Source organism: Pseudonaja textilis, chromosome 3, assembly GCF_049901715.1.
Source record: "Pseudonaja textilis isolate UNSWEBS1 chromosome 3, rPseTex1.2, whole genome shotgun sequence".
NCBI classification, from domain to species: Eukaryota; Metazoa; Chordata; class Lepidosauria; order Squamata; family Elapidae; genus Pseudonaja; species Pseudonaja textilis.
In genome coordinates, this window is record NC_141992.1 from 40,723,084 (window position 1) to 40,741,244 (window position 18,161).

Here is an 18,161-nt window from a genome sequence, read left to right on the forward strand (position 1 = left end):
AGGTATTCATACAATTAATAATCTTCCTCTTCTAGTACATTAAAAATAACCATTTGATGGCAACTTAAGGCCTTTGTTGCATGTAGCCCTGAACCTCAGTGTTCTTAAGGTGGATTGTAGTATTACAACTCTCACCCTTTCTTATTTGCTAGCTGGACATTATAACACTTTAGCTCAAGTGGGCTTAAAGTAGTGATAGACTGGATTATAGCTGATTCATATAGATGCATGAGATGGTAGACTGAATGAAAGCTGTTCAGTGATCAATCACAGGTACACTTCTATATTTAATTGTTCTGTCTAGTTGCTCTTTTCTTCCTATAGTTCTGTATACTGTATGACAATTTAGAAAAAGGAAAAGAAAATCTATTTGCTACTGATATTTGATTATACTATTTGGATTTATTCCTTTGTGGAATTATTTTTTAATGTAATGTGTTTTTTTGGATGTTATTTTGTCTTTTTCTAGTTCTGCAAATCTTCTTTTGGCATGCTGGGAGCTGTTGTCTCTAAGGTGATTTGTTGAGTCAAGATTCCACAGAAAAAGTTGGCATCAAGGTGTCAGTAATTGGAGTCTGAGCAAGCAGTACAAAAGCAGGCACACCCAGGATCTCTACCCATTTATCAAGCATTCTTGACACACCCAAGGAATGGAGAAAATCCCCAGATAATCCTTCAGGTTTTATACGCCTAGGGACACAAACTGATTTTGTGTTTTTTTCTTTTTTCTTTTTTTTTCAAATATATAAGATATATATCTTGTTTTTAGGATTTTAAGAATTAAAATCTTAACAAATGGGTAGCTGGTTCACCTGTACTAACTCATGATTTGTTTAACCAAGGATTCATACAACATAATAAATTAAAATCAAACAAATTATTTTAGGACTCTTAGCATGTAGTGTGGATTCAATTGTTACAGCAATAGCACTTAGACTTATATACCACTTCACAGTGCTTTACAGCCCTCCCTAAGAGCTTTAACAGAGTCAGCATATTGTCCCAACAATCTGGGTTCTCATTATAGTTCTTATAGTCAGAAGCATAGTAGGAGGTTCAAGTAGCATAGTAGGAGGTTCAAGACAAGCAAAAAGGGGCTCATGGCATTGCCATCTCTGCCTCACTCCTGAGAATCCAAACTACATTCCCATCCCTTTGGACTCACCATTTCGAAGCTAGTGCCCATTGCTGATGCTGTTTGTAATAGACAAGTCAATGCTCTTAAAAATATTTGACTTCTAGTTTGATTGCTGTTTGGACCAGTTCCCAAAAAGGTCCATGGTGTTAATGAATGTGGAAGTTAGTTCAAGTTCAGCTGGAAGACATCAATTTGATTAAAGCTTGTTATTTTTATTTTCTGGAAATAGCGTGCTCATCTTTCCAGTAATTTTTCTTATCAGTAATGATATCTGTAAAAGCCATAGATATGCAAACTTCAGTATTGGTATATCTATAGCTGTATCTAGTTCCTATCCTAAAGGATTTGTGTAAAGTAGCAGTGTAATGGCTGCATGTTACCTTTCCCCCATTTTATTTGATCATATGTGTAGTTTAACATTGTATAACATTGGTTATATAAACTGGAATTCTACTAATATATAAATTTACTCTCTCTCTCTCTCTCTCTCTCTCTGCACTACACACACACACACACACACAATCTGAAGTGTAAGGTGTCTAGGTTATGAATTGCTTTCCTTGAGTATACTCCTCTATGAAAAGATTACATTCTGTTTTTCCAATTTTTTCTGTTTCTTTTGCTTAACCATTTCACTCAGTGAAAAAAATTGTTTTGGCTATATGCAGTGAAACAATATCAAAACTGCTCTCATAGTGTTTGCAAAGTGATTGAAATGTGTATTCTTGAATGTATAATAGCAAAGATCTTTTTCTTTCACATTGCAGTGAGCTAACACAATTTTATTGTCTAGGTTCTATAATGAATTTTACAGTAGCTGGGTGTGTCTGTCTGAAAAGGGCCTTGAATCACTCCCTGTATCATTATTACTACACCCACAGGAATTTACGTCCCCAGGTAAGATGTGTTTAAAACGGAGAGTGAAGGACTACAGTTAAAGAAGCCAGGCAACGGGTTCCAGTTGCCCCCTGCACAAAAGAGAGGGGAAAAGACAAATAGTGCAGGTATGTTTTATGTAGCACAATGTTGGTAACTGTAAATCATCTCCTTTAGCAATCATCAGGAGGGATAAAGTATTTCTGAATCTTAGCTGGGAGGCTACTGATTCATGGTTATAAGGATTTGTTAACAAAATTAATTGGTTTCATTGGTTTGGAATCATTCATCTTAAAAGACTTGCAGCTTTTGGGAAAGATAAAGGAGATGCTGTTACCCAGAGTGAAACATATTTTTTAAAAAGAACTAAAAAGTAGGGATTAAAGCACATGTTCCGGGTAAAGTTTTTAAAAGCTTCCTGCTTGCTTTAGAGAGTTGCATTTCAGTGTGATCTGCTTTGTTCTTATACCAGGTGCTTCAAAGGTAGAAAAAATCTCTGAATAATCAGATTTTTCAAAGTCAGATAGAAGTCAGATAGTACTCTTTGCACCTTGGAAAGAATAGATTAAATCTTGCTTAGTGCTTAGTGCTTTGCAGTTGATTAATGCTTTGAAAATGGTGAATACTTTGAATAAAGTGCTATGTTTGAAAGAAAATGGCGAATACTTTGAATAAAGTTCTATGTTTGTAAGAATTTTCCCCCTGAGCGATTTGAAATAAATGGGCAAAAGGTTAATGGAGAAAAAATGGTAAGAGATAGAGGACATATATGAAAATAATGTTCTAGAATTGTTTTTTCCCCTCTTTGACCAGGAAGACTGAAAGGCTATTATTTTTATGCCTTTGTGTCAGTGTTGATTCCTGGCAACTGCATGGACTAGACTATGTGTATTTCTGGCCTGGTTTTGCATGGGATGTACATAAAAATAATGCCCAGTATAGCATGTGATTTTTCAGTGGGCCATGGATCAGTCAACCACCGGTTTACATCAAAATGCAATGGATTATATGACATTAATTCCTAGCTATATTCTTATCTTTCTTTTGACATCTGTGCTGTTAGAAAAAAAAATCATTCCAGAATTGATCAAGGTTTTCAGTGTCACTGTTCAGCCAATATTTATGTCTATTAGTCTTGATGAAAATTCATGACCAACCATGATAGAATGCCTCAATATAACAGTCTTTCATCTTCTGTATGAAAGACAGAGCATGTTGTGTTTCCACTGCTTATCTTCCCCATTTTTTTTATTTCTTCCCATTTATTTCTAACAGGGCTCCCAGATTGTTGTTCTGCTTATACTCTTGGGGTCTTCACCAATGATCAGCTGCCTTTGTGCTTGTTTATTGATCTTAACAATGAATCATGTTACTGTTCATTGGATCTGGGAAGCAGGGTTAAAAGTGGTGACCATGGCTTTATTGTGTATGCTTGGTTTTTCATGTTTCGATTTGGTAGTAGGCACTTCATCTCTATTACTTTGGCTGCCAAGTGTAATTTCTTTCATCAATACTTTCTCTCTCTTCTTAGGACTGGTTTGCAATTATATATATATAACATTACAAAGCAATCCTAAAGAAGTGCTGATAATTTACCATATCCATGTTATCACTTTTGTTATTGAATATATGGTTTATGTCCATTTAAGGTAACTCATGAATGTTGTGAACCCCATCATTATGTGGATATTCCTTCTTCCGGGTAAGTATTTTCTATGTATGCAAGTGAAAAATATTAGATGGACCTGATAAGGTAGATCAAGGCAATAACTAATATCGCCTATTAATGCTGGTTGACCTCAAGAGAACTGCCTTGGATCTGTTTATACTGAATAATCCTATATTCAACTTTCCCTTTGTGGAGAACATAGTGGAGTAATATAGAGAACACTGGAAAAAGCAAATTATTTCAAGGTGTGATGGAATGTGCATCCGGAGAAGGAGTGTGTGTATATGTGTGTGTGTGTATGGAGGTGGGGGATCCTGACCATGAGCACCATGATTTCCCAGGGAAGAAATAGTGCATTCCAAGGAGAAGCTCAGATGAAGAGACTTCACCGTCCTGAGATGGATGGAAGGAAGGGAAGAAGAGATTCAGGATTGCCACACCCAAGAATCTCTCAGGGTGTATCTAGTAGGTTAGAAGGGAAGTAGGTTAGAAGGGAAGTTTAGTTTACAAAGACACAAGCTTTGTAGCTTAAATAAATTAAGTAATATTACTGTCTAACAACAACTGAACAAATAAAAAATATTAATAATAATAAAAAAACCTTTCAAAACACAAAGAACAATCACAGAGCTCCCTTCCCTCTTGGTTCAGCACCTGAGGGAAAAACCTGGTCTTCAGGGCCTTCCAGACTGTAAGGAGTGTAGGGGTCCACCCCATAACAGGAAGAAGCTATTTTAGATGGTTGATCCATCTACAGAAATGGCTGGCTTCCTAGGTCCCACTAGATGACAACATTTAAGAGTAGAGACCTGGAATGAACCCACCTTATCCAATATAGTGGTATATTTTTTAAGGATATATTTCATAAGGGAGCTACAGATTCAGAGATTCAGATTATTTTATGTTTTCTAGGTCTCTGTCAGGGGTGGGTTTCTACTGGTTCTGTCCACCTCTGTAGAACCAGTAGCTCTGAAGAGCAGCAGAACCAGTTCTATGTCTGCTGATGTTTTTGCCCACCTGCCCACCAGGGCTCTTACCTGATCTTTATTTCCTGATTTTTCAACTTCAGCTGCCGAATGAGGCATAGCTGCAGTTAAAAAAGCAGGAAAAGAGGGCTGTTTCAAAGGCTGCGTCTCTGCACACAGCATGCTGATGACGATTTACAGGCATGCAGCTCACAGCGTGCAGGGAAGCTCGTAAATCCCGAACCGGTAGTTAACCCTGTCTTATCCCACCCCTGGTCTGTGTGTCTTTTGCATTATTTTCTGAAAAGAGCATTTGGGAATGAATGAAATGACATTGCATGTTGTTGGTGTCTGCAATGGGAGAAAATTAAGTCATTTGTTGGATGGATGAATAATATTTAGCAGGTCTTTACTGCTTTTACAACCATTGCATTGTTTAGCATACATGGTTTCTCTAATCTTTATGACAGTGCTATAAGGTAAAGCCATAGAATTAGCCACACATTGCAACTTAGCAAGTTAAGGCTAACAGTAGGAAGCTCCACGGGGTTCTAACTTCTAGTCTGATATACACACATGATTATGTCCTTAATGACTTTCGTATAGCCATTTAATAGCTAGTTTATTGTAGAAGTGAAATTCAAAGCAGAAGTTCCTTAATTCTGTAGACAGTCACTTAATTTGAATAGCTATTATGTTATTTTGCATTATTTTTTTCCGAAATTGCTCAATATTGAAGTTTTACTTGCTACAAAAAAGGGCAGCAGTTTAACCCTCTTTTGTCTTAATGGATGCTAAAGTCAATTTTGAATTTCTTTCTAGCTTTTCCACATCTCCTGGTTGCACAAAGAACCTGTCTGCATGGGGCCTGCTATCCACCTGTGCAGGATCTTCTTATAGGAAGAATCCATTATTTGAAGGCCTCCTCCACCTGTGGACTTACCCAACCTGAAACTTCTTGTACTCCATATGGAGAAGTATGTATGATCCAAGTGTTATTCATTCGGCATGAACATGACTTTCATAACTTAGTAGCATTGTGGTTTGTCACTAAACAAAACAGGGATTAGGTACTTGAGTATGTTTGATTCCTGGTGATTGCACAAGCAGTCACCTATTTGAATTTAAAGTCAGAATTTTAAAGTAAAGTCATTATGTTTGCTAAGGAAATAAATTTGGGAGTCCACCTAACTTCAGTGAAATTTCATTCTATGTTTTGGGTGTAGATAGAGGATATTTTCTCTGCCCTCAACACATCCTGTATAAGAATGACTTTTTTGGGATAAGCAGTGATATTTTACATTTTCTTTTAAGTCAACTCCTACAAACCACAGTAACTAAAAATCAAATGGATTTCATGTCAACTATTTTCATAACTTTTTCATGTTGCCCTTGTTTATTGAATATCTAATTTCTTGTTTATTAATTTTTATTTTCAAAGTTTCCCAGAAATCAAGAGGTGTCTGGTAGCAAGTTTTCAGACTAAGAAATAAGTTAAAAGCTTATGTTTTTAAATAAAATTTGCTATTCTGGAAAGATATTACCAGACTCTTCTTGATTTTTGACCACCACAAACTAACACGGCTCTTCCACAAGGATGATTTCCTTTTCTTACACACGTTTTAAAAAGCGGAAGGAGGTCAAGATATTTTTCCTCCCCTACTATTTTAAAATTCTAGATTAAAGCATTTCCTGCCTTTCCTTTAGCAAATTTCAGATTATATCCTCTTCACATCAACATTCTGAATGAATGCTGGTGCAGCAGAGACCTGTTGGGACTATCACTGGTAGGTGGCTCTATCCTGTGTAGGAGTAAAACTCTAATATCCAGAACAACTTTCATAAGCACATAAAATTTCACATAATGTGTAAGAAAGAACCAGAAGCAGGCACTTCTGAGTGCAGAGAATAATGGTTTAGAACAGGGATAGAACTAGTGTTACCCCGCCACTCGCTGAAATATTGCTTCTCTCTGCATTGCTTCTATTGGCGAGACTGCTTGGAGCTGTAGTTGAAAAGAAGAGCAGGATTAAAGCAGGCTAGGATTTGGATAGAAGGTCCTCAGGAAGCAAGACTGAAAATAGTGCACATAAGTCCCCTAATTTTGCAATATCCACTTGGGACTCAAGCTTGACCTGCAGGAGGCTTTTATATTTTTAACTAATACTACTCCCAAGATTCACATTTATTTTTGCAAGAAACTTATTTTCTACTTTAAAATAGTATTTTCTTTCTTCAGGAAAAAAATGAAACTGTTGAATCTTCTCATATGAAGTAGTTATTAAGGCACAGAAGCTGTGTTAGGAAAAAAAACCCAGATAAAAATATCCCCTTCCCTCCAATTTTATAAATCTCTGTACAGCAGTTTAAAATGAATGCCCAAAATGAATGCAAACTTTTGGTGTGTTTAAGTTTCAGAGCAACTAGTAGCCATTCATTTTCCAATAAACAGATGTTAAGTGGGTTGCACATATAGAGGAGGAATGCAACTTAGGAACATACTTTGAGATTGTATAAATTCCTCCACTATGAACAGAATATTAAATGAGAACCAGTGTTTTCAGAAGTATTTATGAGCCAAGATTCCCTGCAGAATCTGTTCTAATATTTACATTTTTATTATCATTGGATCAGAGGAAATGGGAAATTAACAATGATCTTTCTATTAACCTCCCCGTTTCTCACTAAATAGTAGGGTGAGGAAAGCAATTCTTCTGGTAAAACTAAGAGCCATAACTTCAGTCCAGTGAAAAATTTACTCATTCAAGGGCCATTTCATTCTTTGGCACTGTTCTCTGTTTACCAAATATTCATAACAGTGATTTCATTGAATGGGAATAGGTTCTGATTCAATCACTATATAAATTAGTTAGCCACAGGACAGACATTGTGGCTGGTAATGCTGTCTGTTTCTATGTCCTGACATGAGTTTGGTAGACATTTCTAGGTGTCTATGAATATGAAGTCTTTTATCCAGCAGAATCCACATGACTTTCAAGGAGCACTACTAAAGGAAGTGGTTGGTATAGTGCTTAAAATTGTACTTGAGAAAGGATTTTGGGAATAGCATACATGTCAGCGCTCCATGTTAATTATATCAACATACAACTCACTTACAAATATGCCAAATTAGACTACCTGATTGTCCATAAAGTTGGACAAGTAGCCCTTCCCTTCATCTTTAATTACCCTGACCAGCATTAAAAATTAGATTAAAGGAGATTTAATATCTGCTATGATTTCTGTAGCTCATCATTAAATTGGCTGAGACTGACTCATATTTCATGATATGAGTACTACTGATTGAAAGGTTTATTGCTAGACATTGTAAGATTTTTCCTGCCCTCTTTGAAGCATATGAATTTCAAATGGGTTAGATTAGAACCTATTATTCAACATGCTGATCTGCACTTCAGAGAATGCTATTTAAAGGTCGTTGTCAGACCAGCTAATGCAGCTCTATTTTAAGTCTGTTTTATAGCTCTTTGGTCTTGATTGTCCTTTTAGGTATGCACATGCATGTTCAAACAATATTTTAATTTTAAAAACAAAAGCAAACACTTAAGAGAAAGAAAGTTGAACATACCTACTCTGCTTCCTGTGATCAATTGACATTGTCATGCCCCTTAGAAAAAAGTAATCATTTTCATAGTTTCTCTATCTGTCCAGATGCTTTTGCTTCTCTCTTTTACTTCACAGCATAGATCAGAGGTGTGAAACTTGATTTCATTGAGGGCTGCATGAGGGTTGAGTTTGAGCTTGGGGGTGGGTGGGTGGGGTGGACGTGGCCAGGATTGGCATGGCCAGCTCGATATCACTCATATCGGGAGTGCCTATGGTGGCCCAAGTGCTAAATGGGCTCCCAACCTCTGTTTTTGACTGCGACGGCCTCCTGCAACCCTCTGCCAGCGAAAACAGAGCTCAGAGCCCATTGGCAGAGGCACCACGGACCAGTCCTTCACTGTTTCCAGGTGTCCCCATGGGCCTTGAGTTTGACACCCCTGGCATAGATGGTCTTTTGGCTGTCATCTCTGCAAAGTTTCTAAATTTTCATTCCTTTTTGATCTGTGAACAGCTCCATCTTAGCTGGTTTCTTTTCTCTTCCATCCATTACTTATCCTTCTTTTAAACTCTATATATTTTGCTCCAATTTATTCATTTGTTTGCTTTCTTTTAATCCCCTGTGTTGCAGGGCTTCAGGGTTAAATTAGATTAGACAACATACTGTAGATCTGTGATTAAATGTTCAGGTTCTATATTTTGCAAAAAAAAAAGAGAGAAGAGACCGAGGAGGGAACTCTGAAACCAAAATACTGTTGGATGACTCCAGGTCACCTTGTATTATATACATAAAATTTTATAGACCACCCAAATCAGAACTTTCTGGCTGTTAAAAAGTACTTTTCTGATTTCACATTTTTCAATTCTAGCATTGCTACAGATTTGTGTTAAAAAAGAAATATAGTGGGGAAATGTTCACTTTCATGTTAAGAGATTCACTTGCTACATCAAAGGTGCAAAAAGTGTGGCTCACAAGATTAGATCTGGATCTGCAACATGCCTTTTGTAGTCCTCAGGGAACCTTCAGAGTAAAAGAGGGACGGGCTATTTGTTTTAGGAAGTTTGAGAAGTTTTAAAGGGCAAGCAATGCATTAACCCTTGAAGATGTTTAAGTTAGATATTTTACTCCTTAAAATGGAAATTAAATCCCCAAATGGATAATGGTCTTGCTATCAAAATGCCAGCTGTGCCCTGATAGAATCTTTGAAAGAGGGGGCAACACTAACCTTAACCCCTATTCTTTTATTATGATAACCCCTATTCTTTATTCTCCCTCCCTCCTTCCCTTCCTGTCTGTGTGCATGTGTGCATTTGTACATGTGCGTGTGTGCACATGCTTTCAAATCATTCTTACTTCCTAGACAAGTTCCTACAGTTTTCTTAGCAACATTTTTGGAAGTGGCTTGCCTTCCTTCTTCAGCTGAAAGTGACTGACTTGAAGTCATCTCAACTATCTCATGCTTGAGAACTCAGAGTCTCCTAGCTTCTAGCTTGGTGTTTCTAACCACTATACCAAACTGATTCTCTTACTACAAGTATAACCAGTTATTGTCTATTATTTCTAAAAAGGTACAAAAGATTTAACATTGGTCATTATTTTCTAAGTGGAGTTTGTACTCCTTATTTATTTTCTATGTATATGGATAATATTTCAATATTTAAAATGTGACCTGCACACTGCTTCCCCCCATATTTATATAAAATACCTATATTTTAGAGAAGGTATGGGAACCTCTGGCATGACAGATGCTGATAAAATACAGCTGCCTAAAGCCATAATCTGTGCAATAAAAGATGCTGGGAGCTGTATGGGCAAAGGTCCACCAGTTACTAGCATTTGCTTTACAGCATGAGTAGAAAGGCAGTCTACAAACCATGGGCAGTATGAGCCCAGTAATCTGGTCCATCTCTTCCAAATGAGCTTGACTGTGCTTTCAGTGAAGAACAGTAAAAATTTATGAGCTGCCTAATTTAGGTATCTTTCCATTACTCCTCACTGAACTTTTGTAATGGAAAACAGGAACTGATACAGAATAATTGCAAATAAATTGAATAATACTTTGAATATAATTCTGATATCAGCCCTGGTGTCCATTTCCACTCTTTATCCTACTTTGCCTTTTCTCTTTTACTGCTGAGTAGCTTTTGAGCCAATGCTATAATTTTAATGTGAGACTTGTTTTATATTCTTTCATCTTTCTGCTGCAAGGTAAAGTTCTATATAAATTCCTATTTCTGCTATCAAAAGTTAAAAAAAATTAAACTTTTTTTGGTTGCTGGATGATGGATTTTTTTTTTTTTTGCAACCTCTGCACAGGGTATGAGAGGAGGGGCCATGCTTGCTTGCTTTCCTCCAATTTTGCCCTGTTGGCCAGCATGTGCTGTCTAAATCTAGTGCCAATCCAAGAAGTGTCCCAAAGTGTATGTTTGTGTCCCAGATTATTTTGCAATCCTGGTAAGTTTCCTGCGGATGGAAATATTCCAGAATTCTGTCTTGAATTTGGCTGCAATTCCTTTTAAACTTTATACTTTGTACCCCCACAGTGGAAGCTTGTTGGACCGGTCTAGTGCATCTTATCTATCTTATATAACACAATATATTGGGAAATCTTCTATTCAATCCCTGCATGCTGGAAGATTAAATTTGATTTCACTAAAGGATATTCCATCTACCTGTGTTGAATACATTCATATAAAATGAGGAATGTGAGTTTTAGCAGTTTTTTAAAGGAAAGATTGCCTAAATTTACATAGTTAGGAATTCATCAGAAGTCTTTAAAAGAAGACAACAATTTTTAAGCAACCAGACACTGCAGTCTTGCACTGAATAAGTTTATTCATTTATATTTCATTTATGGAAGTATATATTCAGCTTTTTACCTGAGTTTTCCAAATTGCTAAAAAGAGTGATTAAATCACTCAGAATTAAAACAGACTTGAATATCATACAGAATGCAGTAAAAGAGAAAACAAACAAACAAATTGACTATGTCCGTAAGGAGAAAATCATTTGCACTGATGGAGAGAGTAATATATGGTTCTGTACAGTTTCTGAGCAAAATCCCATCAAGTCCAAATTTCTGTTTCCTTGGTAGATAGCCAGGTACCCATGAGAAACTCATAAGCTATGCTGAGTGTAATTATACCTTTTCACATATTTCCAGCAACTAGTATTTAGATCCTATATCCCAGAACTGGTAGTAATATAGAGCTATCAAACTAGTCATTGGTAATAGCATCTTCTGTAAGTTTGTGTGCACCCTTTTTAAAGTTTATAAGTTTGGTATCATAACATGCTTAGTTGGGCTTATAGTTTACCGAAAATTCTGGGTTCTGGGTTGGGAGGAATAGATGGGACAGAATCAACTTTACTTTCTTTATGTTCTGCATAATTTTATGTACCTTAATACTTTTTAAACTAAAAGTTTCATTTTTTCATGGTTGAGTTCTAGCACTCATGGATGACCTTTTTGTCTGCTTTCTGTTTTATATGATTCATAATATAATATGATTTTGTGACCATATATACAGTGTTCTTGTACCATCATTAGTGCTATTGCTACTGCTATCATTAATGTCAGTCTTCTCACTCTCAATGTACTGTAATCTGCCTTTTTCATGGGTACATTGTGCTACTGTTTTCAGTCAGCCAAAATAAATATAAAAGAATATAAATGTTTTCTAATTGATCAATACAAATTCAGATGTCATCCATCAATAACCTCCCCCATTCCCTAGTTTAGGTTCAACTATTGAACATTACTAAAAATACATTTTCATCTTGGTGTGAAGTGCTTCTCAGCATTCTAGTAATGAAGTAGATAATTTTGGAGACTTACTAATAAAAAGTAGTACCATAACTTTCTCAGTGCTTATAGAATGAAAGGCCTTGAATATTAAGACATTGTTTGCCTTAGGTCAAGGCTATTGGCTCTCCTGATTATCTTGACTAAAAACCAGTTAGCACATGATAATCATAAAAGGTGAGAAGATGCTTTTATCATCTGAGATAAGATACATGGCCACACTAATGAAAAAGTTTCAGATAGTTTCTTGATACACCTCAGCTATTACTCAAATGACCTTTCCCTCTACTGAGTTAAATTTCTGACTTCCAGACCTCAGCTGGCAGAAAATTGTTTGCACAAAATTTGTTGTCCCCATCGCTAATCCCTATCCTGCCTCTCTTGCATCAGTCCTGAATGATCTTGTTCTGTGTCCTCCCTATAAGCAATGTGACTGGGTTACTCCTTTACTGTCCTGGCATTGCTGCTGACTCCAGCCAGCCAGGAAAACACCCACTAATAAGGGCACTATAGCAGGAATGAGCCTGTCTATAGACTGACTTGTTTTTCCTTTCTTCTATAACTGCTCAATTTAAAGTAATGGGATATGAAGAAACCTACAGGAACTTCCTCAAGGTGACTAGTCCCAAGAAAAATGGAGTGGGAGTGGGACAGGACCTGCCATAATTGGGCAACTATGTAGGTTCTGCAAAGTGAGATAACTCAAACTGAGTAGCTGCTGGGCAATCTATTGCTTACATCACAAGGAGATTAGAATGGGTAGGAAGTGACTGAAACTAACTGGCAAATATGGGAAAGGTGACAAATAAGCACAATTGTAATTGCAGGTCAGTTGAGGTTACCTGATCAGTATGAAAAAAAATTCAGGAAATAAAGTGCTAATGGAGGGAACAAATGTTAGAACAGGGGTCTTCAAACTTGACAGCTTTAAGACTTGTGGACTTCAACTCCCAGAATTCTTCCTCCAGTCATGTTAGCTCAGGAATTCTGGGAGTTGAAGTCCACAAGACTTACACTTGTCAAGTTTGAAGACCTTTGCATTAGAAGATAAATGTCTCAGGTGGAGACTAACTAGTTAACAGAGAGGAAGAGGAGGAGCTTATATTTCTGTCTCCAACTTAAGCCAGTCTCACTCATGGTGGGGCCAAGACAAAGACAATGTTGTTGGGCTAAGGCAGATATTTGTGCAGCCAGGATATGATTTTGCTGTAGAATGTGGAGGAGCCTACATATTTAGAAGTATAAGACTGAGAAACATTATAATCAATCATGAAATATGGAGCTTTTCAAGGCAGGTGGTACTATGTTTTAATTATGAAGCAATTTACCATATTTATACTTTCCTTGGCTTACTTTCTTAGAAAGGCAACATGATGCATTGGTAAATTATTAGTCGAGGACTAAGAAGATAAAATTTTCACTTGTAGTAATTTCATGAGTTGAACCATGTACTTTTCTCGTCAATGCTTATATTTCAAAATGACATTGTACTCATACATCAAGCACAATATTTTTTCATGAAAATACATTATCAGAGGTGGTATCAGCAGGTTCTGGCCAGTTCTGGAGAACTGGTAGGGGAAATTTTGAGTAGTTTGGAGAACTTGCAAATACCACCTCTGGCTGGCCCCTCCCCCATCTATTCTCTGAGTCCCAGCTGATCGGCTGGGTCTTCTTTCATTGCCCTGTACAGGAAAACGGAGCTGGAAAGCAGGTTAGTAGAGTGGGGAGGGAATGAAGACTTTGCAGTATCCTTCCCCTGCCATGCCCACCAAGCTATGCCACCAAGCCAAGCCACACTCACCAAGCCACACCCACAGAACCGGTAGTAAATTTTTTTGAATCCCACCACTGCCTGAGACTATGAAAATGAAATTAGACACATATTTTTTTGAAGACATGTACTCATCCCTTACAGATAGCATTCTTTTAAAGTGGCTTCAGAGATTAGGATAAAGGTCCCACTCATCCCTGCCATACAGTGGTCAGTTATATGTTGCCAGAAAAGAAACATATAACTGAAAGAAATGGAAAGAGATGGAAATTTGCATTCATATATATAAAATTATGTAGATAGACAAAAAGGCTGTGGGGTTTTTTTTTGTGTGCAAATTAGGATGGTATATGTTAAATCTGGGAGGATGGGTCCAAGAATGGAGACAAGACTCAGATAGCAACAACAGCTGTTTATTAGTGACTTCAGGTCTGAGCGAAATATCCCAGCCGCAGCAGCCCCTTATATAGGGCTGGCTGCGGCTAGGCAGCCAATGACGGCGATTTGAGTTTGCCCCGCTTGGCTGGGCCAACCGTGGCAGCCCGTTACTAGCCAATCAGATCAGTCTGCGGTGACCAATCACGACCCGCTATTCGTGGGCCAATCAGAGTTGCAGGCTTTCGAGCCTGCTAGTCCGGAACAGTATGGTTATTTGTAGTTGAAAAGCACACACCTAAAGGATAGTGCTACAGCATTCTTTTATTTTTATCTGCATATTTCTAGTTTTTCTTTCTTGTTTCTTTCACCTAAGCATAGGTTCTTCTTTCTGTTCATGCTGAAAATATAGGTGTAGGCAGAAAAGTAAGTCACAGGGAGTCCAGGGTGATAGGAAATATTACTCAATTAATGGCACTCTGATATTTTAGAGCAATGCTTACAAAATGGTTGCTATGAGGATAAGGCACAACATAAATGTTAGGTTAACTAATTCACACCCACATAGAAGGAAATTAGTGTGGCATTTCTGTAACTTTTGTGAAATATAAATTGGTCTTTTGCTTTGTGATTTGACAACTTCCTAAGCAGATTCATGCGGCTTACTCTTGCTATTGTTCTGGCCTGGATAAAGATGAACAATAATTTGAGGGAAATTATTTTCTATTTCTTTCAACAGACAGGGAATTTAACTGGGGAACATTCTAGTTTTCTTGATTGCACTATTAGTATTGAGGACTAAGTCTTTGATTACAAAAAGACCAAGTAAAATATATGTATTTCTCCTAAGTAGGGACCTCTTTGGGCCTCCATTTATTTTGGGTCAATTCAACTGCTACAAGGAGACAGCTGTTGTCTGATTCCATCATTTGGGTGGTTGGCTGAACAACCTCCCTTCCTTAATCTAATATATAGTGTAGATTCTGCTTCAGCAATCTATAGTATCAGCAGGGATACATAACTCCATGAACCCAGCATGTACCTGCTTTCTTGATAACAAAAGTTGTGCTGGGTCCTTATTCCCAGCAACAAATACAGAGAAGGATCTGCACATTTCTCCCTAAAGCCAATGTCTAGATGGGAATGTATCCAACATTTTGGCAGGAGGAACATTGGAGAGAGCTCTTCCAAAACAGCATGACCTTGAGGAGAGCCAAAGTAAAAGCTGGACAGAAATTTTGTCTGATCCAGGGAACTTTGAGATACACACCTCCTCTGGCAAACTCTAGTTTGGAGCAAGGACATTTTTTATCTCTTAAGCAATAAAATGTTACACAATTTATTCAGTACAGCAGTCAACCCTTACATTTGCATCCAGTGTTAATTTTAGGTTTCCCAAATATTGAAAATACAGCAGGATTTCAACACTGGAGTGCGCTGTCTTGTGAAATGTTTATTTCAGGTTTCACATGTCCATGTATGTTGTATGTCAGATCCAAATTCTGAGAAGTCCAAGCTCAGCAGACAAATCATTTGTCAAGGCATGACCATATGAGCTGATGAGAGATCCTTCTCAAAATACAATGTGTTGTGCTAAAATGGAGCCATTTTTAATTACCATGTACTTGACAAAAAGGCAATCTATTCTGTGCTGCTACTGTAATGTATCTGAAGTTATACTCATTCTACTATCCAATCAAATATTTTAGGCTCCAGTATACAGAAGTGGTAAAGACAACCTTTTCAGAATTTAACTTGGGTGCCTTATAGACTTTCATCTGAATCTAACAATATAATACATTAATGTCGTGTGTTTGCTGAATCTCTTTGTCCACCAATGTTTCAGTTTCTTCCAAATTACAACCTTCCAGAGTCTGTCCAACCATATTTAGATTAGCAACATATTTTTTTTCCACCCTGCAACTATTTTTAACCATGTGATTGCTACTAGTAGTATGATTATGTTTGTTAATGCATATTAATGTTCTAAGCCAGGGGTGTCAAACTTGCGGCCCGTGTACTGAACCATGTACTTTACTCGTCAATAATTCAGAAGTGGCTTCCCATTCCAGTGTAAATTCCAGTGTAAATTCCCTGGTAATCCCTTATCAGAATACTGACTAGCTCCAATCCTGTTTAATAGTTTTCAAGCCTAAATAAGATCAGTGAAAAGCTGCTACCTATTAAACATAAATTTAAATCCTCGCGTAGCTATAAATCTACTGCAGCTGGTTGGAGAAGAGCTCTCTGATGTCATTGCTGGCATATGAAGAACCAATATACAGAAGCAAATCAGCAGGGGAAAGTGGAATCAGCGTGGCTGAATAAAATTAACATTTCATTGTAGTAGAACAAAGTGATTTGATGTGAAAGATTTTAACCCCAGCATGCTTGAATGCTCACATCTAAAAACAATAGAAACAGATGACCATTTTTCAAACAGAAGGTAAGACTGTGTAACTATTGAACCTCCTGCTGACAACCCCTTTCTCATCCATGTATAGAAATCCCACAAAACTTGTCTATTAATATGTATTTTTCTACTATGCACAATATGGTTTTTGACTGTGTAAAGAACTCTGAAACATTAACCACTTTATTACAAAGCAACGTCACGATCCTGGTGTGTAGATTATTATTATATTTTTTGCTAGAGAACTGAGATCTGTATAAAGCAATTTTCTTAGTGCCATCTAACATATAGAAAATGATGATAGTTGCTGTACTTAGAACACAGAATTAAGATGCCCATATTACCCTTGCAGCTGGGCATTTCTTATCTGTATAGCTTTTGAAAAACACATGTTGTAATAGTACAGCTCCACTTTCTGGTTACTTCATCTGTTGAGAGTATTACCTGCTACAGAAGCATATAATCTTCAAGTACATGTCATTGGGTTGGAAAACTTTCATAATTCTCTGTCTTATACTAGGAGGTATAATTCTTTCGTATTGCGGTTCCTATATCCTCTTGATAAGCAGTTTTTTGTCAGTTTTTTTTTTGATGCAGCAAAAATGTTTAACGAATGCACCTTAAAGACAAGCACTGACATGTTTATAAAGGAGAGGTATGAAAATTGTTGATTTACCAAATTCAAGTGGCACCAATGATGCTGTATATTTTTTAGTTCTTTAAATATTTGTTTTTTAGGTAAAAACAAACACAATGGACTTCCTTGAAGAACCAATGATTAATAAGTACTATAGTGTTAATTAAGTTGTAGAAAAAGAGATGGAAACAAATAATCTTAAGCAAGCAAAACAGCTGAACACAGGAAGTGATGTCAGGAATAATTACTTTTTTTGTAAAATATTATTTCCAGCTGGCTTTGTTGAAGTATCTTGATGTGATTCATTCCCATTCCCAGAATTCATTTAGATCAGGTTGTTCTTGCAACCAGAAAATAGAAAATGTGCATCTTAACATAGTAATTTTCAAAATTCATCTGGACCAGTCCTATCATTGAACAGAATGACATAGGGAATAGCTGGGAAACTGTTAGCAACTCAGATTGCTGCTTTCAGGTTTAGCAGAGACTTTGCTCGTTAACATTGTCAGTCAGTTTTGGTAAATGAAAACTGAGAGGGCTTTTCCCTGTTCTCTGCCTCAAACATAAAAATAACTGGAATTGCCCCCCCCCCCAAAATCATGTTATTATGCTTGATAACCATGTCCAATATGAATCAAACTCCTTAGAACTGGCCCACTAATTTGTCTTTCATGTACGTTTTGTGTTTGCTCTTAGTAATATTCTGCTGCCATCAAATGTTCCTTTCAAATTAGTGTTACGTTCAAGGCATATGCTATTAATTTTATTATGAGATAAAGTGTAAATATGTGCTTTAAGAAAGAAAAACAGTGAACTGACAGGGATCACTCTGAGTTAAACAACAAAGTCCATTGCTCTTTCCTCTCTTTAAAATGTCAGCCTATATATGAAATAATTAATACGAACCCTGATGGAACTAATTCTTGCTGCTGTTCCTATGATCGTGA

General features: G+C 37.0%; 1 protein-coding gene across 1 annotated transcript in view; it reads left to right on the forward strand.

The window, feature by feature from the left end:
• The first annotated feature begins 2,017 nt into the window (after nt 1-2,017).
• The window catches only part of LAMB3 (laminin subunit beta 3), a 67,786-nt gene continuing 51,642 nt past the window's right edge, over nt 2,018-18,161 (forward strand). Inside the window, exons 1-3 of the mRNA XM_026713025.2 lie at nt 2,018-2,142; nt 3,664-3,716; nt 5,471-5,625. Coding sequence (XP_026568810.2) covers nt 3,671-3,716; nt 5,471-5,625 — 201 coding nt within the window. The 5' untranslated portion in view covers nt 2,018-2,142; nt 3,664-3,670. The remainder of the gene's footprint in view (nt 2,143-3,663; nt 3,717-5,470; nt 5,626-18,161) is intronic.